Consider the following 26,263-nt stretch of genomic DNA (forward strand, 5'->3'; position numbering starts at 1 on the left):
AAGAAGAAGAAGTAGAAAAAGAAGAAGGAAAAAAAAAAGAAAGAGCCGGTCGTTTGCCGAGCCGCGGACAAAGCCGTCGCAGTTCTCTCTACGTCCGACAGTTTCGAGAAACGATTCTTACCCTCGGGGTCGTGCATTCAATCACTATCCTCCTTTTCTGCGCGATGTCGTTTTGTCTCCCTCCTCCCCTATAGTACGCGATCTTCCCATATGCCGCTCCACATCGGTACATTCTTCTCGCTGTTTGTCTCCTGATTTGAGAATTTCCACTTCGAGGATTAAAGTAGAATGATAACGTTTATATGTTCGATTAATTGACGCAAGTGCTTTCGAGAGATTCACGCGACAATTTTCTTCTCTCGTTCTGCTAATGCGCAGAGAGACGCGAGATGCGACAAATTCCATCCGTAAAAGTGAAATCCGAAGGAAATTTTGTTTTTAACGGCTCTCGCGCGCGATTAAAGAGAGTTGCAATTGGATTTATGGCGGCAAATTAGTTGGATTAAGCGAAGGCCGGTCCGTTTTCCCTCCGTTTGTCATTTTAGTGCGTTTACAATAAACAAGCGTCGGCGACATCGCGATAAATGAACGTATCGTTGATTATCGTATTGTCGACTATTTGTAGACGGGCCAATAAATGCTTAATATTCGCGCACGGCGATACCAAAATAAAGCCGTGGCGCGCGGCACCTGGCCCGCGTATACAGTTGTGTATCGTGTGCACGCGATACGTCGGCGTTTAGTTCAACATTGTTTGTAAATGTTCGCCGAGCGCGCGCTTTTAGCAAGCGCGTACGCGTGACGGCCGATGTACAATTCAATTAACGCAATTCGCCCGTCGACCGAGTGGGGAGAGACGATATCAGTATTTTGCATTGCGGCGAGAGAGCGCATTTCATATCGAACAGTGTCAATAAACTCGCCATCACACACTCGATAAAACAAAAAAAAAAAAAAGGTAACTTCGCGCGCGCGCGCGAGAAAGAGAGGTTAATCCGGGAGGATTGCTCGTGACGTGTTTTACACGTGTGAACGCGGCTCTCCGTAATCGGCGGATTTGCAACGGCGGGTTCTGAAATTCTCAGTCGCGCACACGCGATGTCAATACATATTGCGCGTCGCGTTCATCATTGCCGGAAATTTTCCGCACTTAATTGTCGCTCGCGGTCGGAAATATTCTCCCGTGTTTCTCGTCCACCAAAAACCGAGGATCGGTCCCGAAGAAAAGCTCATTTGTCTTCGCAGAAGTACGAACGTTCCGAAGAAACTCGTATTTCCGAAAAAAGAAGAAGCCACAACTCAAACCTCGGGCAAAGACCGAGATTGCGACCGCGCGGTCGCGGTGAAGCGCAAGAACGATTAAAATGCAACGACGACGACGACGACGACGACGACGACGACGGCGCGGCGGTGCTCAGGTCGCCGAGCGTCGTCGCTGATATCGCGAGGAAAAGAAGGGAGAATCCCAGAGAAGAATGTTCTCCGCAACCTTCCGTGCGCTGCGCGTTCCTTTCTCCTTCTTCTCGCGGCGAGCGCGCATGAGGGATAAGGGTGGAAAAAGTTCTACAAAGCGCAACAGCTCATCATGTTTTCCCTTTGCCAGGTCGCCGAGTGAAAGAGCTGCTTTTCTATTAGCGGTGCGCGCGCGTGCCTGCAGCGCAAAAGGCTCAGGTATTTATTTAATAAAATGCGTCGAGAAAGACGAAAGATGCCCGGAAGGTAGATGCGCTCTCTTCCTCCGCTGAGACCGGATAAAGACTTGCCGGCATGGCGAGTAAGTGGAAGAAGGTCGGTTTAAGCGGCCGGACAGCCACCGCCAAGGAAATTCTCCGCCCTTTGTGGATCTTGACCTCGGCGTTCTTATTCGCTGACTACTCAACCTTGGCGTATTTGCCTTTAAATGCTCGGGCGCTCTCTGTGGCGCTGACCTCCCCAGCTGACCTCCCACGTCGATTTTTCGGAGGATTTCTTTGGAGTTTCCGCAGCGATCAAAGGTTCTCGTGAAATTTCTCCATTTCCCGAGAACTCCGCTGGAATTTTCCGAATTTCCAAAGAGATATTGCGAAGTATCACGGCCGCAGGAAAAATATATCTCGCGAGGTAAAAAAAAAAAAAGAAAAAAAGAACTAGCGTTGCAGCGAGAATATAATGCGGCTCACAACGACGCAAGGTAAATTTCCTCGACGTTCTTACGCGCGCAAGATATATATATATATATATATATATATATTTTTTTTTTTCGATAGCATTAATTAAATAAATTTAATATGCATTAACATTATTCCCCCTAACGGGTTACTTATGGTCGCGGCGTTTCTATTCAGCACATTCACAAATATTTAATTACACTGGTTAACTAACATTTATAAATATGCGCCGTTTAATCAGTTTGTCTATTACGGGAATTCATTGTTCGCAACGAGCTGTAATTAACACATTTGCGCCGGCGGACATGTAATTTCGCATTCGTTGTACGCAATAAAATGTAATCCAATTTAATGAAAACGAAGTCGTTATGCGTAATAATTTTGTCATTGCGCCACCAGTGTTTCCAAAACATAATTCAGCAGATCAGCGTGTCATCACGAATACGGCGATGAATTTTCGCGTTATTTTCCGCGATAATGCTACGCTATTTAAAATTTATTAAACTGCTCCTCTCTCCTCGAGATATCTCTCGCCATATCGCCATAGCGTCCGATACTTTTACGCGACAAAACGCGCGAACGCGCGACACCGCGCCGATTGAAAAATTGTGCGGATGTTCCGGAAAAATGTTATTATTTTTTTCACTGAATCGCGCGCGAGTTTTTTCGCACAAAACGCGTTGTCCGCATTCTAAACTCGCCGTTAACGAGCGCTTCCTCGGATTACGAGATCGTCGGACGCGCGCAATAACGAACTTTCGTCTAATACAGAGAGACTCCGTTTGTTTAATTCGGTTCATTCAGTCGTCGCTTCGACCAAGTGGCGAACCACATCCGCAGGAATTTCCAGTGGCAACTTGCCAGCCGCGAGTTACACAATGCTAAGACTCGCCAAATAGGCCTTCTAATACACGCGCGCGTCCCCGCACGCAAGATCAACGCACGAGATCTCTCTCTCTCTCTGTTGGATATTAATAAACTCCAAAACTTATTGTTAACTTGACACGCAAGCAAAAGCCGAGTCCAAATATTGAGAAAAGAATATTTGTGTGCGCGGATTTCAAGAGAAACACAAAAAAGTCGAATAGATTTTATTCAAAATTTAATTCAATATAATTCTGCAGTGCAAATTATTATATAATTTAGGTGCAAGAAAGGTAAACGCGCGCGTGAGAAACACATGTAATTAACGAGAGTAATTTCTATCTTCATAGTAATTTATATTTAAAGGTAATCAATTTAGAAATTCTCTCTCTTTCTCTCTCTTCCTCTCTGCTTTTTCCGCTCGATTTAACGCGACATATAATATTCCGAGCATTGCCGTCTTACTTCATTATTCAGCCCAGTTGACTGGGTCTTATCTTCGTGATGAGAATTCCACGGACGATATTTCTACGCGCGAGTCGCGAGACCAGAATTAATTCGCAACTGTTGGTGCCCGACAGTGATTCGGCGAGGCTGAATAATTCCTGGTGTCGGGACGAGACAAAGACACGGACGAGAGCTCGCCTGTCCTTTGGCGTTGTCTGGCGTTCGACATTAACCTTTCCGAAGAGTTAACAAATTTGTACACGCCACCTAATTACCGAGAGCTCGACGTGAAATAAAACCGCGATGTCGCACGCTCGGTAATTGAAAGGACGACGTCGGGACGCGGCAACAGAAAATTCGCCGAGCGGCGGCGTAAAAATTTACGTGACGCGCGTTACCACATAAAAAAATCTTTGATTATACAGAATCACATCGCATATGCCACATTCAATTTCGCTCAAAAGAAAATTAAAGCGTCTAAGTAGAAGGGTTTTTTTTCAATTATAAGAAATAGAAAAAAAAAATAAACAATCTCAAAGGCTTTTATACAATAAAGTAATAATAGTGTTACGTCGCGGACACCGTGCGTACGCCGGGCTTGCCGTGCGTCTTTTCGTCTAGTGACGTTGTTTACCGATTCGGCGATTAAATTTGTAACGCGGATTTGTCACGACGCGTCTCGACGTTTCGCTCCGCTCGGGATTTCCTTTACATTCTTTGTGTAATAAAGCGCTTTTGTTAAGTAATCGCGTCTCCTTATTGCTGCAGCCGCGCGCGCGAGTTCCGGAGTCCGGCAAAAGCGTCGTTTCGCTCTCGCGAGCGCAACATTTGTGCGATAAATTACTCTATATTCGACACTTCTCTCATATTACACACCATCTTCAAACATTTTCCTAAAACCAATCACATCGTCAAGATAAACCTGATAGATCCTGGAAAGCAACTTCTGAAGAACCCGCTCTATCAACTGCTCATATGTAGCCGGTGTATTGCACAACCCGAAAGGCATCACAGTAAACTGCCACAACCCATTCCCTACCGAAAAAGCAGTCTTATCCTTATCCTCCTGGCGAATCTTAACCTGCCAATAACCACTCTTTATGTCATTGATCTTTACAAAAAGGTGACGAAAGGTCAATGACCTTTGTCGAAAGGTCAATAACCTTTGTCGAAAGGTCAATGACCTTTGCCGAAAGGTCAATGACCTTTGCCGAAAGATCACTATTTTTATACACTAAAGTCGCTGTGTATAAATTACTCTTAAGATATTAAAAAAGATATTAAAAAACCGTTTTTTAATACAATTTAATGTAGTGCGAATGTAGTGCGGATTCTTATTTGCATATTTCGGCAGAAATTTCTGAAAGAAAACGTCTTTCTCGCTTTTCCTTCAGTATCTGAACAACAGTCAACGTTTTGTCATCGAGGATGGGTCGCATGTTCGGGTGATGCTTCCGAGTTGCTAGCGTGATGATTTCGTGTAATTTATCTCTCACGGTTAAAAAATATAGATAATTGCCGTAACTAAGAAGAAAAAAGTTGCGTTAACGATTTATGCAAAATCAGAAGAATATCCTATTCGATCGCACAAAGAGAAGCGTGAGGCAGAAGAGGGTGTATCTAAACATCTACCAGACGGTGACGCGGCTCGGGCTGCAGTTTATTTAGTCGGGAAGTTCGGCGCGCGCGTCGACGTAAGCGCAAGCTCGCACTTCGTGACGACAGACGCGGGAAAAGAGAGAGAGAGAAAGAGAGAAAGAGAGAGAGAGATCGAATAAAATGAAGGCAGAGGGAGTAGGTATGTGTGTGTGTGTGTGTGTGTGTGTGTGTGTGTATAGGTCATGCACTGCACCTGCGGTGTGCCGAGACTGACGTATCAGCATACTGCCGCGAACTTTATCCGCTCTCCCTCGGTTCGTGCTTCGCGGCATACTGGAGGCGCCATCGGCATCGACGCCATCAGCCAGCCAGCCAGCCAGCCAGCCACCAGTAGCAACAGCAACAACAGCACCCGGCATCGCTCGTTGCAACACCAAGCTATAGCGTATCTCGGATCTTCCTCCGAGTAACCAGGTTCGAGCGACGAGGTTGAGAGGAAAAAGAAGAAGAAGTAGAAGAAGAAAAGGAAGAAGGACGAAGGGAAGAAAGAACGAGCGAGATCTCGCGGGAATAGGGAATGCGAAATGTACCGACGTATACCCGTCCTCGTTCTCCGGAGATTCTAAAAGTTTCACTGCGAGATGCCTGTTCGGTATCCATCTTGCGCCACCCCCTTTCCCTCCCCCCTCCGTCTCTCAACCCGCCGTGTACCCACCATCGCCTCTTGTCTCGAATACATCCTCGCTTCGATGGCAGACGCGGCGTGTATCACGTTGACCCGACGAGTTTTACGACCCCGACCGGTCCCGCTTGCGGATATTAATTAACGGAAAAACATAGAAGCGCGCCACCAACAAGCGCCCAGCACGAGCGAACAAGCAAGTTTCGGGGTTTTTAGTACCGGTTGTTGCAAGAGTTGCAATAACGGGGAGATGGCGAGTGAGAGAATATTTACTCGTAAAGATCTTGGGTAATTTGATCACAGTTGCTACAACAATCGATCGGAGACGTCTCTGGCGCATCCTTTGATTGAAGCCAAAGAGAGCTGCATCTCATATTGATCGCAAATTACATTCGAATGTTGAAGTGCTTCTGAATTTAATTTAACTTCGGTCGATGTCGAGAGTAATTATAGTAAAAGAAACCTTAAAATCCTTCTCGGGTTTGTGTCTGTTAAAAAATCTTAATTAAATTCGATAAGAAAATCACTACCTCTACGAGGTAAGACTCGTATCGCTTGTCGCGTTTGTTTCAAAATAATTACGATAAAAACATTGAAATGTCCTCAAGCCGATTAATAAGTTCTTTGTCGACAAGAGCTGTATTTAGCGAATTGTCCCCTTTTAAGCGGCCGGTCGATTCAAAACTTTAATGAAAACATAACACGCGATCGAGCGACAACATATTCGCTTTCACATCAGCGTGTAATATATTTATTGTACGTCAAATTCATCCTATCTAACACACACAATCTCAATATCATTATATATCCACCAAAGTAGTTACGTTTACACGTGAAAAACTTCATACTCTTCTGAAATATATAACTTTCATCTTCATTTGTTACTATTTTGTTTTCCGCGATTTTTCCCTCGGGCACGTTTCTCGCTCAACTTTCCTTCGCAAGAAGGATGAAGTCCTAAACGCCATTTGTCTCGGTAGTTTACGGCCGCCCCAGTAATTACGACGGTATCAACACTCGTGTCCGATGATACCCATTTGAAAGCGAGGCAACGCGGCGCTTAAGACAAAACTCCCGACAAAAGTTGTTTCCCAGGAAGCTTTCCTCTCGCGGAAGATATATTTATAGCTCAATTATTGTACAAGATAAAAGAAGCGTCAGTTAAAATCAGAAATACACACAAAACAAAACAAAATAAATAAATAAATAAATAAAATTTATAAACGACAAAGCTGTAAAATAGAGAGAAGAGATAGACTTGATTAATGTTTCTCTTCGAACGATCTCTAAGTACGCGCCATTCGTTGATGCATTTTCCATCTAAACGACGCATCAGAAAGCTCAACGTGACGCAGAACGGGCGTCTGCTTTACGCGATTGTCAATTTCACTTCGTAAGCATAATAAAGCAGCATCGAGCGTGTTAAGCCGCGACGCGGCGGTAGTGGCAGCAAAGTTTTGCATTGTCAGTATTTCGGAGCTGAGGGCGAAAGACAGAGAGATAAAGAGAGAGTTCGTCCCGTGACAGCTCGTCTGCTGCGCAATATCGTTACACGGCGCCGCGAACCGAACCAAAACGTTCATAAGTTCACGCGCTGTCGCATCACGTGCGTCGCGCACTCGAAAACCGAACGTCAAATAAACACCAATTACCAGTCCCCGCTTTTGCAAAACTATTTCACGTGCAAAACGACGTGTGCACGATTCAATTTCGATCCCTGGTGAGTATTTATCTCTGACCGTCATCCGTGTGGTTCGCTAGCGTGAAAAAAAAAAAAAAAAAAAAAAGCCGCGCGGGCAATATAATGGCGCGAGAAGAATGGCGGCAGGCGCATACGTTGCGTCTGCCGCGCGACGAATGCTCTTTTTTTTTAATGCGCCAATAAAATAAAGCTCATGAAATATATCCCGCGTATATTAAAAGCCGTTTTGGATATTGTAAAGGCAACCTGTCAATATTTAAAGAAGGATGTTGTTATGAATTTAAAAGCGCTAAATGTTAATGAAGCGCACACACACTACAAAAATGCATATTAATTCCGAGCTTGGCCGCAAAAATATACGATTGAATATATATAGTTTTAATAATAAATCAACGAAAGCAATTAAAATAAACAGACAACGTCCAGCCGCCAAATGACAAATTTTTGTGCGCGCGTGGGGAAATACGTTGCCTTTTCATTTTTACGTCGCATTTCCAAATAATCCGTTAATTAATATCCGACTTCTACGCACACCGACGAGCGCCGCGGCGCTCACCCAACCAACGGACAACCGAGTAAGTAAAGCAAAGGGAGATTAACAGCGGTGGCAATTTCTCGCGCGCGAAGATGTTCGGGATCCGATACAATAACCCATTGTGTGAATCGATGTAAACAGAGCGTGCGAGAGCGGCGGCGCTATACGTTCAAGGGGTTATCTTTCGAATGCAAACCCTGCTGGCCGCATTCCCATGGAAATCGCACGTTATGCGGGTCGTGAGCGGCCATGGCACCGCACGTGAGCGATGTGCGCACACACAAGAAGGGAGGGGGAGGTACACACGAACAAGCCACGTAATGTCTCGAGATGATAATGCGCCCTTCCCCCGGGAGCCTTTTGTTTCACGCCCTTTCGCATCACTGACCCGAGTGTCCTTTTAACGTGAATGCAACTCCTGCGCGCCCGGTTCTCGTGAGTCACAAAATTGACCTCGCGATTGTTTCACATTAAAGAGATTGCAGTTAGGGAGTTAGGTACGCGTTAATCGCACAAGTTGCGGAAGAAACAACACGATAGATCAGAATTCTAACGCGCGGGATTTGTCGAGCGGTCTACAATTTTGTTTAAATAAAAAGACATTCTATTTCTTCTTCTATAACGTTAGTTAGAGCATTTTAAATTATGTGATGGGTGCGGCTTTAAGACGCAATTGCCGTCGTGTATATTTCCGTTTCGAGCGGCAAAGCTGGATTCGCACGTATGAAAAGCCCTCGGTAGAGGTTGTATATAATGAGGCAGCTATCCGTCCGGACCAAAATGGGATTTGCGCTCCAAGTATTGTATCTAACGCAAACATGGCTTAGGAGAGTGTTATCTGAGATATTAATACGCTTTTGCAATTCATCGTCCCGCGCGCGATATCTCTCTCAGTCTTCTCAATTTCGCGCCTCCAGTGTTTGCATCTATAATCAAATAAAAAAAGAAAGAGAACGAAAATCGTTCGTCACGGTCTTTTGTATATTCGATACGTGTAACATGAGAAAAATACAATATGAGAAATATGATGAGGTCTGTCGACCTTATAAACTAATTTGACTAATGATTACGCGACACTTGAGACGAAATTAATGTTCATTTTACACATGTGACACTGTTTGCGTGGTTTTATTACTAAAAACATTTATTAAATAGTAAAAAAATACATGTGATATTGTATTGAAGAGAACCACAAAGCACATGGTCCAAACGGCGTCTGCAAGATCAAGCCATATTTTAATAAGCTAATATTTCCAACGCAACATAACAGTGTACATTTGTTTTCAACAGACGCCATCATATTCCTCATTTTGCATTCGAATATTTTGGAACTGATTATTTCTCTTTGTAACATTGTAAAATATTAGTACAATATTTTCCGCGCGCGTGTTTTCTCTTATATTTATTACTGACATTACATTAACGGATGTTATTTCTCTTTTTGATGACGCGAAATAATTTGTGTTGCACGTAAAATTGTCGTATATCGGGATCCTCGAGAAAGCACACGGAAGAGAGAAATCCGTGATACATTAATACGTTTCCGGAAACGGATGCGGTTCCCGGAAACGTCATTCATTCTTCATTCGTCGCATGAGTCATCCTCCGAGCAGGCAATCGAAAGTCGAGCGACTCGACAAATCACGGAACGTCGAGGACGAGTGTTAACATCCAATTCCCAGAACGTACTCGTCCTCTCTATCCCGCCCTCTCGTACGCGGCGTATTCGACAGAAGGAAGAAAGAGGGAGAGGAGGATTGTGGCATACGGCGAACACGCATTTGAGAAGTACGACTCGAGATGGGACCCGATGCGAATATCTATTCCGTGGAATATAAACGATCGTGTCTCGATGGGGACGAGGAATAAATCTAACGGGAGCCTGTTCTTCCCCGGCAATGATCCTGTGCATCTTGCATCCGCTCCTCGCGTTCGTCCTTCTCGCCTCCCCCTCCCCCGAAGGTTGCACCATCGGCGCGCAACGGTGTCGCGATCCTCTATCCCATTTATTTTACTTCCACTTTCTACAGTATATTTTCGTCAACAGAGAGAGGAAGAGAGAGAGATAGAGAGCCGCTTTATCGATCGTCGCAAACTTATATACTTACAAAAACCCGGGGATACATCCGGAGGCTTTTACGAAACAGAATCCTCGCCCGCGCAGCGGAAAAATCTCGAAATACCTTGAACGATTTTGCCTTAACTCCGTCGAAGTAGCAAAGAATTTTTTCGTTGGGAGGAAGAGAGGAACGGCTTGTGGATATTTCGCTCGTGCTATTGGCATACTCCGAGAGATGGAATCTATTTACAACTTCGCTAATGGCCACTCTGTCTTGCCTCTGCGCAACTTTGCGATATCATCCCCGAAGCAAAGTGTATATACATATTTGTGGAAAACTCAGCTCATGTCGTCTAACACCGCTAAGTCAGGAATGTTATATAACGTAACGAAATTATGTGTAACTATACACGTGAGAGAGATATGTGACACACGTACCAGGATGACTCTCTGGAGTGTGAGCGATAAAAATAATTTTGAATATAATCAAAACGCGCTGCTGCAACGTATTTATATATTTTTCCACGAGCTTGGTCCTTAAAAAGCAATTAATACGTACGCGCGAGTCGCGAGTCTTCGGACGTATTTAATTCGCGGACATTTTACTCGTCGTCGGTTGCGAGGAACTCCGAAATCAATTTTTCTTTTTTTTTTTTTTTCAAATTTGCAAACCCGTGCGTTCGGTCTGCGACCTCAACAAGACGTATTTCATATCAACCAAGAGTTTATAGCCGACGGATGTTGGAGAGAAAAAGAGAGAACTAACCGACTTCCAATTTTCCAATATTCGTGACGTCTCGCACGCGGGATATGTTTTCCGATTGAGGTTTTCCTGCCTCGCCGAGAGTCCCCCTTTCTTTTCGGAAGCGCCGCGCCGTTCGCTCAGAGAGGCGGAAGAAGAGCGCGAGAGACGTTGGAACTCGACGAAGAAGGAGGACAAGGGGAAACGAATAGAAGAACATCTCTTTGTGCGATACGCGATCGCTTCGCCGTGTGTAAAAAGAAAGCCCGGGTTGATCAAACGCAGAGGTTCTTGAGAAAGGAGTGAGTAGAGAGTAAAAGAGAGAGAGAGAGAGAGAGAGAAAGAGTAACGCGGCTTGCGCATCGGCACGGAAACGGAAGACGAGTGTGCGTCGTCTTCGAGAGCGATGCCGCCGGGTTTTTCCGCCGGGAGCGAGGTAAGACACCTGGTGCGCGCTCTGTGCTCCCCGTGGCGTGCGGAATTCCGAGAGACGACGTCGTGGTGGTGCGTGTTGGTGCACGCCAGGTAAGACGGCAACGTTTGTCCCGCCGCGTATATTTCGCGCGCATCCCCCGCGTTTCTCTTTCCATTGTGATCTTTTTATTCGAAAACAGAGATATCTTTGATGCGAGACAGTTTTATCAGACGCTGCGGGAAAACGTAGGTGAGAGCGTGGGCCGGCGTGAGTTTCGTTCGAAAAAGATATATATTCGTGTAATTGGTGTTGAATTTCAATCTGTGCAGTTTTATATATATATATATATACTCTATCCTTTGATTTGCGTGAAATATTTTTTGTTTTTTTTTTTTTGATCGCGGATTCAGCGACACAAATTACACGAGATAGTCCGTTTTGAAAACATTTCGTGGGATAACCCAGATTTTGTACACGTTGCGCGAAAAATTCTGTATCGAGAAAGCGGTAGCGGGGATCGACGCGAAATTTGATTTTTACCGACGAAAATACAGCGCGCGACGCGCGTTTCGGGAAATAAGCGCAAATCTTCCCTCGTACATGCGCGCTAAAGTTATATACGCGTGTTTTCGTAACGCTCATCTCGAATTCACATTGACCGCTTCTCCGCATTAGGATAAATGAAACGTAGAATTGAGCGAGCCATTCAACGCTAAACGTGCGATGAAGATACGGAGCGCTTTTCTCGAGAAACGCCTGCAGCCAGGTGTGTGTGTGTGTGCGCGCGTGTGTGAGAGAGAGAGAGAGATGCGCGTGATTTAGGATCAAGATTTCAAAGGGCGGAAGATAAATAATCGTATTGTCATCCGACCGTGGGGCGAAAACTCAACGGCGTTTCTCTCGCTCTTACACTACGCGCGTCGCTCGCCGTGAGTATGAGCGCCGCGTGGCATAGAAGGAAGATATGCATACACGGCAGTCATGCCGCGGGAGATGAAAGGTCTGGTTTATTCAGAAATATATACACACACGCGCATTGTAATGTAACAACGCGTAACTTCCCCGCGGAGTTGAGAAATATTGCATATTCATACGGCCGTGAAGCCCCGCACGACACGCGGACGGATACTGAAGCGGCGATTGCATAACGTGCGGGTTATCAAACAACCGCGCCGTGCCGATATCGCCGAGGAAATGACATTCGAGGGACGACAAATTTTTTCTGCCCTTCCTGCGCGCGCGACTGGACAACTCTATTTTCTTTACGACCGCAAACATTCGCCTCCCCCGATTTACTAGCCCAAAGAATTGCCGCGTACGCGTGCGTTAACATTTCGTCGCAAAAATTTTCACCTCATAATCTCGCGACGTAACAAACCTCGCAATCAGATCAATTTTTCTACATATGTGTTTCGGTGTTTGTTTGTTTTTTTTTGTTTAGATAAAACACGCAAAGAATTTAGAAATCGCAATAATAAATATCCGTAAATTTCCTGGTTTTGTTCAAAAAATAAAAACAAAATAAACATGTGTAAATTTTGTTGAATTTGTACATAAAATGTCTTTACATGGGAGGGAAAGAGATTTTATTATTTCTTTTGCTTTTCATCCTCGTTTCCACCGCCACGAACGAATTCCGCGTCATCATCTCGGAGTCGGAATAACGATAGCGCCGAGCTTGCTCCTCGCGACCACATCTCGCGTGTACCTTCGTATACTTACAACGTGGCGGGGATGCGAACAGGTTGACAGCAGTATCGATTTCGAGAGAGACCCTCGGTACTATATATTTTCTCGGCGTATCATATCGGTCCTCAGGGTGCAACGAATTTATTCCTGCCTCTTCCCCGCGGCCCGTTCGCGGTGCACATATTTATATCTACGCGCGCTATATGTGTATGTATATATATATATATATATATATATATATATATATATGTTTCTTACCTTCCGCCTTCGTGACTTTTTCATTTTCGCACAAAGCACCTATCCGAGTCCATTTGCAAGCGAAGACCCCCTCGCGCTCACCTCTCTCATCCATGCGTCCCATTTTTCCTTGCTCTTTCTCACTCTTTCTCTCTCTCTCTCTCTTCAGAAACGACCTCATGTGAGGCGAGCGACCGCAAGCGAGATAAGGGAAAGAAATCTGCAATCCACCATATCGGACGTCTTTTTCATGGTTTATTCCGCCGCGCAACGGTATCGCTCAAAGAAAAGAAACAATCGCGCCCGTACAGACAGAGATGAATGCGAGAAGATCGGACGGATTGTATCGACGTGGGACGGGGTATCGAGGCGAAGCTCGAAAGAGAACGCCGGGAGAAGATAACAGGTAGAACCGTAACGTCTTCGCTCGTGATTACTCGGTGTGATTTGCATGCGAAATATAATCGGGTCGTATGTATGCCGCGCGTCGCGTGATTCTTCCGGTTTCATCTATACAAAATGTAAGATACGAGGGAGGGTGAGAAGGGTGTTTCCTTGAATGATGAATATTTAACCTTACGACCTGCGTAAGGGTAGATTGGAGAGATCCGTGCCAACGGTATAATTTGTCGTCGTCCGAAAGATCCGCCCCGCCTCTCGCGTTGTCCCGAATCGAACGCGCACATTCACGATTATTTTCAAGTACTCCAATAAAATCACTACCTACATGATTGCGTCATATTGATTTTACGCTCTTACGCGCGTGTTGGAGAAGAGGAGAAGAGATAACGTATATAAAAGTTAAGAATATAATTTACAAACAGACGGGAAAAGTATAACGCACAAGACAAATAAAAATAGACAAATATTTTTAAGCTTGATATCAGAAGGTACGTGTAATTTATTTTTCAATATAAAACTTGAAGATAAAATATTGCTTGTGTATATCAAAAATTGCAAACTTTGTAAAACAAGAACAAACCGCGCTCTCGACTCTCTTCGACCGCGACAAACGACGTTTGAAGGTGAGAGAGATATTAAAGTTCGTTACCGTAACGCAGAGTAAATTAGGATCAATTCTCGCGACACCGATTCCCTTTTATAAAGTTTCGTTCGATTCATTACCGAATATCACGACACAAGTCGAATATCGTCACCGAGTCGAATTAATTGGAATTCAGTGACCGGCGCACGTTACATAAATTTGCGTGAAGTTTGGAAAGTCAACGTTGCTCGTTTCCCGCTCTCGCGCTCTAGTCAGTTACGTAGAAATTGCAAATAGCATTACATCTGGTAATAGCAACTAGTTAGCGGCAGTGATGCACGATTCTCCAAGGACTATTAGTAAATTCCGGGTTTTAATGGAAAGTGCGCATTCTAATTTCTACGCTTAGGTGAATATGTACCTTGTACGCGCGCTTTCTCTCTCTCTCTCTCTCTCTCTCTCTCTGTCTCTCGTGCGTTGTGGTACATCCGCGCCGGAAACACGAGAGGAAACCGGCGTGACCGAGCGGCGGCTCGCCGCGCCGTACGGCAAAAAAAAAACTGGAGAACAATCGGGCGAGAGAACGATTGTTGCAACGGTTAAAGGTCGAACCATCCATCCGACGACGACGACGAGAGAGAGAGAAAGAGAGAAAGAGAGAATGAAAGCGCGAAATCATGCGCGGCACTCGCGCGTAATGGAATCTCGTCGACGCTGCGCGCGGCTTGTCGCTGGCAATAACAATTATTTCCGTTGCCTCCTCGACATGCTCGATCGCCTATCGGCCGCGCCGCGCCGACAATATGTCCGCCCGATATAAATTTCGCGTGATTCCGCGAAACGTCAATCCGCGCAGCGATCTGGCGCGCGCGCGCTTGTTTCCGCGGTCCGGGTCCTCCCTTTCCCTCCCTTTCTGACGGGAGGCCAGATAATAATATCGCGACGATGATGCTGATCGTTCGAATAACGGTAACGCAATCGATTAAGGGCTTAACGTAATCGCTCTTTACTCCCGCCGCTTCTACGCGCAGCTACGAACAATAGCTCGATTAAAATGATTAATATCGCGATGCGGAGAGCCCGGCCCGCCGACAAATCGATCCTGATCTATTAGCGGACACGGCAAACCGGCGCACGCGTTTCGCGATTCAATAGAGAGCTAAACGTTGAAAAATTCCGAGAATAATGGCTCAATTCTATTCCCCGCGTCGCCGGCCGATCAGGTCGCGTCACTCAACGCCACGTCTAGTTTGGAAATTGATATTTTATAGATAAAGTAACATTTTTGCGGCTAATGAAATTCGCCGAAACGGCGCGCGATCGCGAAACAAACGCTTTTGAAAAGCGTTGTATAACAAAAAAGCCGCGCGCGAAAATCTTTGCGAGGAATTTAAATTGGTTTGGGATTATTCGCGGCTCGACGACGATTAGAAGTGCCATTTTGCAGGAATCGACGATTCCGTGAAAAGACGCCAAACAATTCGATAATTACCGAAACCGCGAGGGAGAGGAAAAGTTTTCTCCGTCAACTTTCGCGAACTCGCCTTCTCGCGACTCGTCGTCGTCGTAGTCGTCGTCGTCGTCGTCGTTGTCGTCGTCGTCGTCGTCGTCGACTTGTTTGCCGAATGCAAATACCCGGAATAATCCATATTTTATGTCGGGATGATACTGCCGGGCTAAGGCGTCTTTTCACGCGACGTCGCGCGTGCGGCGAGTTTATCCGCCAAGTTCTCGAGTTTCCTGGACCGGAGAAAAGCACGGTGGCTGGGCTCCTTGCTACGTAAAAATTCGCTGTTTGCGAAGTACGCTATTTCCCGGCGTGAAATCGCGCCACCAGGGAAATTGGATACGCCCCGCCGAGAAGGCAGAGCTTGGCGACTGTATCATTCGATGCGCGGCAATCACTTGATGGGTGAAAGAAACAAGAAAATTGTCCCGAGCGTTCGCACGCGTAAAAGAAATATTCGTGTAAAAAAAATAATTACGCAGATAATAAATGTCTGACAAAATACAACTCGGTCATTGCAAGAAAAATATCTGTGTCGCACACACAATAAATATAAATGTATATAAAAAATAATTAATTAAAATTTTATTTAAATTAATTAAAATTTCTGATTATATTATTGTATTTTTCCTGTCGACAGTTCCTCTGCTATTTTTTGATCTTCAGTTTAGTTTGATTTATAATCTACGGAGCACCGTGTTGTATTTTTTAAGAATTTTACAGAAAGAAAACCGTACGAATTAAATGGTTGTGATTCAGTTGTTAATTTTACGAAGAAGCTTTTAGAGAGGGGTTGGGATACAGAAACAATATCAGTCGCTAATATATTATACATATATGTAACTTTCGAGTTTAAACACGTCGGCTTCATTTGTGAGATACAAGTAGAAGCAGCCACTTGCCATACGCCACTTACGCCCGGTTATCAGAACCTGAATCGCAGTCTATGAGCCGGAACTACGAGCATATATACAGTCCCGACCTACGCTTACGTTTTGTTCATGCTCACATCTATAGTTCCGACGACGCTGAGACTATTACAACGGGCGTCGTATTCATGCGAAAGTCGTCGAGTTTAACTTGGAAGCAAGCCACCGAGGTCGTATCGACGGGTAAACCCGGGCAAACGCTTTCCACGTTTATTGTTCGGCGACTTGTACTACTCTCCAGGTAGTTCTTAATGAACTTATCAGCAAAGTACACCCCCGAGACCCAGATAAAACCGATATTACTCGTAGGTTTCTCATAAAAAATCATTTAAAACTATTTTGCCTTGTGTCTCGTATTTTTCAACTTAAAACTATCGTGCGGGCTAAAGACTTTTGTTTTTGTTTTTGTTTTCGTAATTCTGATTTAAGTTGTTCGTTATTTCCGCGCGCGTTTTTGTTCTACAAATATCAATTTTGTCACAAATGTTGTTTTGTTCTACTTCACATCACGTTTTCCTAAAATATTTTGCAAACATTATTCCTGATTGAAAAAACTATTGGATTCGAGATTTTCGAAGCCGTCGAGAGAGCGAGTTTTAATCACGCGAGCAAATCACGCCGCGAGAATCGGATGCAAATCGCGAGGTCTCAAACGCAGAAGTGAAAGTCTCCGTGTTTGCACTGGCAGCGCGCCAGAAGACGGTCCCGAGAGCTAATCCCGTTAAATGTGTCCCGCGGTATTCGCATTGTCGAATAGCGGCGATAAAACGCGAGCTGCTCCTCACCGCCCTCCCCGTCCCTTTTTCGCTAATTTCAGCTTCTCGTTAAATCGTAAATCTGTAACAGCAAACGCGATATACGGGATCGTGTCGCCCTCGTTTTGCGGTCCTCGTTCCGTCAAAAGGTATCGTTCGCTCGGCTCTTTCGTCAAATAAAACACAATTTCGCGCGTTATAAACCGTGTATTGATGGTTTAACATAGTTACGTAGATGCGCGCGCGCGCGTGTGTGTGTGTGTGTGTATCTATATATATAGTTTCCGCTATCCCGCGTATTCTCCTCTCCCTCCATTGTTGTACATTCGATATAAACGATACATATATATCGGTTTATTCGATAAAATTTTCTGATACAGTGACATATCGAGCGCGAGTGGGGATCTCGATTTGTAGTTTTACATTGGTCGCACGAAGTTTTCTAAAATTAAAACACTTTAATTAAAACACTTCCCGGACAATTCGGGCGCTCTGTCTCTCTCGCCAATCCCGCCGAACGGGGATGAAACAATATCGTTGTGCGTATAACTTTGCAAAATAAATATGAACTCGCGAACAGCCCGGCAGATGTCCAACGAGCGATGGTCCAAAAACTTTTGAACGCTCCAATTACGACTGCGCCGAACTATACACGGCAAACACTGGAAAATGTGCGTCGTGCATGCATGTAGAACAGCAGTCGCGCGTGTTTGCCGTATGACCGATAGCACGGACGGTGATTTACACGGGAGATTGCCTTCTCGTAAAATGAACCTTGTAAAAATAGAACCGCGGGGGAGTCAAAATTATTGCGAGTATTTCGGTTATTAAATGTTAAAACGCGCAAAGTGCAAGCGGCTGTTGTCCCACGCAAACATTAATTGTGGAAAAAAAAAAAAAATAAAATAAAACGCAATCCACAGAATATCTTCCCGTTTCTCCCCTCCAAATAAAAACTCCCTTCTGCACTAAAATTCACTAAAAAACACTTGTACACGCACACTCGATTGAATCATTTCGACTTATTGTCACTTACAAAGTGTCACAGCGCGAGCGCCCTTATCTCGTTTCGAAGCGCCCTTCAGCCTGGAAGCTTGTTTACAGCTTTTTCAATTAATAGCAGAACAGAGGCGCGCGCTGCGCGCACGCTATTATTGTTTTTATTTTAACGTGTAGTGTCAGTGAACACAACCTGTCACCGCGATGACATCTAATATATATACGTCTTACAAACCATACACTACACATTAAAGAGATGTCAGAAATAACGCATGAGAATCAAAAAAATAGCGAGAGGGAGAAGTGGAAAAACAGCACGGGACTGTATTTTTTAGTCATTAAAAACGTGATTAAAGTCGCGTGACTTTAGTCACGTGATGTTTTTTCTCTTCTTCCTGTCACGTCGACTTTAAAAAACGCAAGAATACTCTTGATTTTTAGTGTTTTGTTCTGAAGCGATTTAGACGAAAACAAAAGCGATCGGTTCAGTCGTTCTCGAGATATTGCTCCATAAAAATCTCCTCATTTCTCAATCACATGAATTTCGCGTATAAGAGGCACTACCGTGCGTCTTGATATGTACGATATAAATCGAGAAACAAATCCTAGAAACGTCCAATCAGCGTCAAGATAAAAGTGATAATAATCAATATCGAGAGAATCTATTGTGATTATTTACACACGCTTTTTCTGCTAGGAATCATTTGATTCTCGAAATATCGACAGAAATCGGTATCCGTGCCTGTGCCATAAAAGGCAGTGTTTTCGAAGCCAAATGTCGAAAACAATAGAATCGACACAATAATAACAGTGAGAAAAATGTTTTTCAAATGTATATTTGTCCGCATTAGTTCTCCCGCCGGTTTTTCAACAAGAATCAGACAATCGATCTAACAAAATATGATAGATATTATATTAAACAATATTATATTAGATGTAATATTTAATATTATCATTACGTGTAATAATATTTAATGTTGTTGTGTGTAATACATTAAATATTTTATTGGATTTCTTAACAAAGTTTTGTTGGTGTAAAACACAATTACGCAGATAAAATTTTTTACTTTGATCTCGGACATATACGTACGTACAAACGTAAAAAAATGCATTAGAAGCGCTTTTACGTTTACACCAGGAGGAAATTCTTTCTTTGCACGTAATAACAAAGGAAGAGAGCGCGAAATAGCTACAGAAGGTGCGAAACACGATGCTTGAAATAATATCGTAGTATTTTCTTTCAATCCGATCCGGCTGATTCGAGATATATACTTACGAACGAGTACTTAAAGGAAGAGGGACTCGGACCGGAGAGTCTCAGGTTACCTGAATCAACGGATGGCGCGGATAAGACCGAGCTCATTAATTTCGGCCGAGAACATTCCACCTCTCTCTCTCGCGTCCGCGTTCCATCCGTTCCATCGATCGCCAATTGAAAAACAGCATTCGATAACGAGAGACGATAGATAATCCGGTTATTACAACAAAAGCCTCGTAATGATTCGTTTCATTTGTCGACAGTCGCATCAACGATGATCCGTTAATGCTCCGGCGAGTGGCATTTGTGAATTTTCTATTTGTTATTACGCGCAGATCCTCCCCCTCATTGTGTCATTAATATTTCGTTATTAATTACATGAGCTCACGTATAATTGGCACCGCGCGGCATTAATTAACCCCGTCGAACATCCTACGCGTTTCGTGTTTCTTGCGCGGGGAAATCTGATTAGTCTGTGATATCGCGCGCGCGAGCGCACGGATCGCGCTTATTATTTTCGATACCGATTTCCGGCCGAACGGGGATGAAAAATCATCGGACCGGAGCCGAAACGGACGTACGGCTTGGAACCAATTAAAAGTTCGCGGCGTCGGCAGCCAATTACGTACATTGGCGTGGAACGGCCGTAACTTTCAAAGTTGAGTGGTCGCCCGGGCGTATCTTCTCATCCGCGAATTCATTCGCGGAATGTTACGACCGGCATCGCTAATGTTGCGAGAGAGATCATTTGGTCGCTTTTTTATCGCGACCGATAGAAAAAAAAAAAAATTTATTTTTCAATTTTATTTTTCTCTAACGAGCTTTCCCCTCTCGACGAAATTATAACCGGTTGAGCATCGTCGTGCACAAAACTTGCGCTGCGAGAAAATCAAGTTACAAACTTTTCTAAATAACTCGATTTTAAACAGCTCTCGAAAGTGATACCAGATTCCACGTTGTGCTCGTCGTGTGCTTCCGTATATATATACACGGGGGTAGATAAAAATCTCGTGACACGCGGGGCTTACACGGTGTGAGAAAATTGCACGGCACTTAAGGGATTATCCCCGTCAGTCGCGTGCGAGAATACGAGTGACTCGGATTATCGGGAAATCGCATCGCGGAGAGACAGAGAGAGAGGGGGGGAGGGGGAGGAGAGAGAGAGAGAGAGAAAGAGAGAGAGAGAGAGAGAAAGAGAGAGAGAGAGAGAGAAAGAGAGAGAGAGAGAGAGAAGTGCTGCTGTCATAAAATAAGCGTCAGCGGATTGAATACAAACGAGAGATTTGTATATAACGATGTTATGTGTAAGCGCAGCAGCGTGCTTACGCCTTTGGCCGCGCGCGAACACCGCAATATGGGCTCCTCGCAAATTTGACACGCTCACACCTTGTGACTCGCGGGGATTTTGGTTGTTACGCTAGTCGGCGTTTCACGCTTCGTCTCATTTTCCAAACTCACTCTCTCTCGCTTTCTCGTCGTCAGATTGTATAAGCGTCGCGCGTATATATATAAGCGCGAACCGATGGTACGAAGTTACGGACGATTCACACGATCCGAGGGAAAGGGGAAAGGGGAGGCGGCTTGATGATAACGCGCGATGGGCACACGGCTGAACAGCCGGCTCGAACACGACGCCGCGATTGCTGAATTACGATAATTCGCGAAAATCAGAAGTCAGTCGGAAACTAAATTCTCCCGCGGGTATTATTGTACGCATAAATGGAGAACAAAAAGAGAAATTACAAGAGCTACGAGATGCAATAAATTAATGATAATCGTCTTTGCGTTCAAGCGTTGATCGTGACGATGAAATAACGGAGAGAAAGAGAGAGAAATTCTTACACCGTTGTTTTCGAACTTGCGCGATTTCAGTCAGCCAACCGATTAATTTTGCCGCACCAAGTTTACGTAATAAGAAAACGCGTCCCCGGACGACGACAACGCGACGCATTTCGCAAAAAAAAAAAAAAACGCGCGACGAGAGGTTTCGCCGTTTGAAAAAGCCGGCAGAGAGGAAAGAATTGTCGGGTCTCCGTGTCCAACATTCTTTCGTTCGTTCATTTATCACGCGGCACGACGACATAATAGACGATCGCGAGCCACCGCGGCGGACTCGACGACGACGGTGTTTTCCATTGCCCGCTCTTGATATCCGGTCCTCTTCGTCACCTCGAATTTAAACGTAAAGTTTTACGTTCCACTCTCCTCAATACGACCAACTCGGACAATATTGATTCTTCGGCTCTTACGGCGCTTGCGAGCGCCGTTAACGACGTCGTCTTGCGAACCGTAAAAGTCGACGCTCCGCCGCGTTAAAATGTCGGTCGAATTTGAAATTATAACATTACGTATTCTCTGAGAAATTCTCTGTCTCTCTCTCTTTCTCTCTCTTTGCTTAATCTATATAAGCATCCCAGTTAGTCAAGATTCCGCCAATATATCTTCCCATAATTTATTTCGGTCTTCCGGCTAATGAATACGACTTGAGTTACTCGAGGCACTTAAACTTTAATCGCCGTGGAAAATCCAGCAGTAAAAGGGATATAACGAGGAAGTTATTTTTCCGACGCCGTGCTCAACAAGTTATTCACCGGTAAATTCACGCCGATTATAGTTGGTGCTAATTTCATATATATGTAACGATATCAATTCGTGAAAATCTGTATAACCGTAAAAAGGCGTGATGCAATCTCACATTGATATGCACGCTTACCCTCATCCTCCCGCGCCATTACGGGCATCCCACCTCGGCCTCGGGGGGAGTTCCGATTAATTGGAACACATTGTACCTGGGAATCGCAGGTGTAATGAAAGATAATCGTTCCACCGTCTGCTCGGACTTCCGTCGAAGTTACATTACCGTCGACACGAAACGCTCCGATTTCCCTATTAAAAGTATCGCAATCGAGCGGGGGAAATAGGCGCCGTGTCGGTCGTAACGGCAAGATGGATGCGCATTTCGGCCGAACGAGGCGGATTTAATGTGCTCACGGCGCGATTCCGGGATTGGATCGATCTCCCTCCGCGCGCCTCCGTCGCTCACATAATACGCGGGAGAACGACGAAAAACCGGCGGCATCGCGACAGGCTGTCAATCGATTTCAGATCTTGCCGACTGATTGTTCATTCGGTCGCGTAACTCTTTCCGCCGGTTCCATAATAAAAAAAAAAACAAACAAAAAAATGCATGTGCGTGTGCCGCAGCGCACGCATGAATATTCGACGGTGCGTTGTCTCTTGGCGTGAAAATAAATCGATTTCGATCGCGATGAATTTTGTGACGGGCGGTTNTTTTTTTTTTTTTTTTTTTTTTTTAAATTTTCACCTCTCTCTTTCTGTCTCATTTTTATTTTTATTTTTTTTTATCAGAATATTACGACCTCACGTCTTTGATTGCGCGTTATATTGAATATTTTTAATGCCGCCCGCGCGTGCGTGTGTATGTAATTATTTTCTCGATCATAAAATAAATTCCTAGTGCACGCGTGCACGAATATATACAGCGGATTGAGATTTATAAAATACGCCGCACTTTTTTTTTTTTTCCGTGCCGCGGTAAAACAATTTTCGATGAATATAACAAAACGCGTTAAATTCGCGCGAGCACATTTACGGTGACAGAATGCATTTCGGAATTTGATGAATTTGATGAATTTCGAGTTGCGGATGCAGGCGCAGCGGAGAGCACAGCTACACCGTGCTCCCGTCGGAACTAGACGCGGATGGCGCGAATACAAAACAGACGGAGAGAGTGCAGATATCGCATTTTTAGAACAGCCGAAGAAACGATCGCCGCTTTTATACGAGTCGTGAATATACCCTTTTCCGGCCATCACACGGGGGACACTCGATACGGCGAGTCGTAAGGACGGATGAGATTTCCCTAGTCCGGCGAAATCCCTTCACCTAGGTATAACGCGGAAGCTAGTTTTTTTTTCCATTCCCCATTTCCGTGCGCTTATTCGAGTTCTTATTCGCGCATTTCCGCGTTTATATATTTCAATTTCGATTTAACATTCTCGGAGATTGGCACTTGCGCGCGCGCGCGCGCGAAATCCTTCGATATCATCGCGAATCTCGACGATATCACTGATTATCCGTGCGCGATGTTTACCTTCCAATTACTCGACTGCAAGAATAACACGGGAACTTCGTGAAGATATAACGTTCTATTTTACTCGCGTTGCGCTGTATGTACATACGTGACAGCTAAATTTCCCGCGATTACGACCGCCATTTTGAGCGTTGTTAAACAAATGATGGATCGTTTGATTCATCGCGCAAGTTTCGACGTTGTAACAGCGTCGTTCGGAGAAGAAACGATCGCCGTGTATACGATTCGCCGTGCTGTAACGAATTGGCAGATCCGCAATTACCAATCCGCGTCAGTTTCCGTCGTGCGGATTTTTTCGCGAGGCGGATTGCAACGACGTCAACCTGGCAGCGCCTCAAGCATTGCAGGAATTTCGCCCCAGTAATTTTAGTGTTGACTCCGACGTGCAGCTTTATGGACGATATACGCGTCACGAATCGCATTCGACGTGCATCGGGCCTGTCGAGGGAGATCCGAAGTTGTGAAATTTATCTTTCGGACACTCTCCTGGCCCGGTGGACTGACACATCGAGTTCGAGTTACGTCAAGACACCAAGTCCTCTAGGCGCAGCGTTCTATATTTGTCACATCCACGTATTGCGGTTAATTATCTGAACCCCCTCCGGAGAGAGATTCGATATAACTATATGTTTCGCGCGACGTGTTTACTCGTCGCGGTTCGCGGGATGCGTAATCACGAAAATTAATTGTCACTTTGCGGCGTCTATCTCGACACATTTCGCTGCGTACGACGCGATTCGCGAAATAGCTCGGGCGATTTGTTTTCTTCGAAAGCAAATTTTTGATCGTCAACGCGCGATGAGAGCCAGTTTATCTCGTCGCGGCGTTGCTATTTTTATCTCGCGAGTGCCTGTTTCCCCCGGTAATAATCTCGCCCCGGCGTGGCATTTGTTATTTTCTTCGGCTTTGTTGAGCTCGCAACACCAACGCGAGCGCGTTTTGTTTCCACTCACCTCAGTCTGCTGTGCTCCGTGTGCGGCGATTCCTCCGGCGATTTGTAACTGTTTCCGGTCTGCAACAAAGAATGAGACGCGTAATGAAGACCACCGATTCTCGCGTGTACCGTAACTAGAAGCGCGCCGGCTTTAGGAAGAGAGTAGAAAAAGATCCCCCCGGCCGCGCGCGCAACTTTATTCCCTTTCAACAACAATCATAGACTGGAAGTGCAAAACCGTGTAAGCGCAATAACAGTTTATTTAAACGGGACGTAAGAACAACACTCCGTGAATTCCACGGAAAAATATGTTACAAACACGCAAAAGAAAAAGAGCAAAAAAAAAAAAAACAATTTAGAGATATAATAAAAAACAATCCATTCTCTGTGCAAAAACTTTTCCAACAATCGTAACAATCGCGCGCGCGCGCGAGCGAGCGAGGAACGATACATTGTCATTAAATTGATTGAACCACGCGCCTGTTGCCTCCAAAGGCAAACTCTTTTTCTTTTTTCTCAAAAGCAATCAACCACTTCAGACTCGGCTTTCCGCCCAGATAAGCAGCGATACTCAAGAGATTAAACCGATCAACCCGAGCCGATCGCCGTGCTGACATCACTGAATCCACCCCTTTGCTCGAGTGGCGTCTCGTCTCTGCGTTCGGCAACGCAGCGCCGTAAACGCGCTTAATTTCGTCGGAATGACGACACTCGAGAGACTGCGAAAGATGCCACCGTCGCTATGACAGTTCGCGAAATAACGTTTCTCCGAAACGAAAACTCGCTCCTGTCCCCGTGGAACACATGCGCGTCGGCCGTTAATAAATCGGCCGTGGAAAAACAACGCTCGGTTACGACAGCGACATCGGCGCCGCGAATTAGTTCGCGAGCAACATATTGCGCGCGAGTGAAAAAGAGATAGGGAGAGAGAGAAAGAGAGCGTGCAACAAACAAATGGAATTTCAAGGGATTTTGCGGAAAACGCATCGCGCGGTGACGTAATTAGAATTTATGTCGATTAGAGCCCCAGACCAAGAAGAAAGAAAAAAGACATCGATACGAGAGCCGAAGAGGCCGCAGGGGAGACCGGCGGTGGGCACTATATTTTCATCGAGCAGCGCGCGTCATAAATTCCTTCATTACGCGCCGGCGATTCGCGGATATACCCCCTCGGGCCATCGTTCGCCGCCCGGAAAGCAAACATTAAAGTGCGGGGGCGGCTGCGCGCGCTATCGGCGATGCAATTATTCCTCAGATGGAGCGCGCGGAACGTCCGCGCGCCGTCGATTTTGCTGTCGGCGCGCGATGCGATAAGTATCGGGGCGGAAACGATCGGTTATTATCGACGATCGCGATTTTCTTCCGTCACGGATATGAAAATAGCCTGATAAATAGCTGATTTTCTCCTTCTCTCTCTCTTTCTCTCTCTCTCTCTCCTTCTTTCTCTCTCGTAATTTTCCCCTCATTGGAGTGACCGTTAGTCACAGCGGGAAATGTTATTCTCGCGTAAATTGTAAACGCGGTTACACCGCGACAATCGAATTACCAGTTATGGAAATTCGCGCGTTTGGAAACAATGGCCATTATAAATACCGAGCGGTCGCGCGGCGCGCGCAATAGAACCGCGCGTATCGTAGATGATCATGGCACGGACAATAATGATT

The 26,263-nt window shown here is 45.2% G+C and overlaps 1 protein-coding gene across 5 annotated transcripts in view; it reads right to left on the bottom strand.

Annotated features, from left to right (window-relative positions):
• The window catches only part of LOC109852529 (zeta-sarcoglycan), a 195,545-nt gene that overhangs the window by 41,164 nt on the left and 128,118 nt on the right, over positions 1–26,263 (bottom strand). For all 5 annotated transcript variants that reach the window (XM_020423751.1, XM_020423755.1, XM_020423752.1 and 2 more), the window contains one exon: positions 24,619–24,677. In XM_020423751.1, the coding sequence (XP_020279340.1) occupies positions 24,619–24,677 (59 nt within the window). The remainder of the gene's footprint in view (positions 1–24,618; positions 24,678–26,263) is intronic.

Source organism: Pseudomyrmex gracilis, unplaced genomic scaffold (assembly GCF_002006095.1).
Source record: "Pseudomyrmex gracilis isolate BER0280 unplaced genomic scaffold, ASM200609v1 scaffold_30, whole genome shotgun sequence".
NCBI lineage: Eukaryota > Metazoa > Arthropoda > Insecta > Hymenoptera > Formicidae > Pseudomyrmex > Pseudomyrmex gracilis.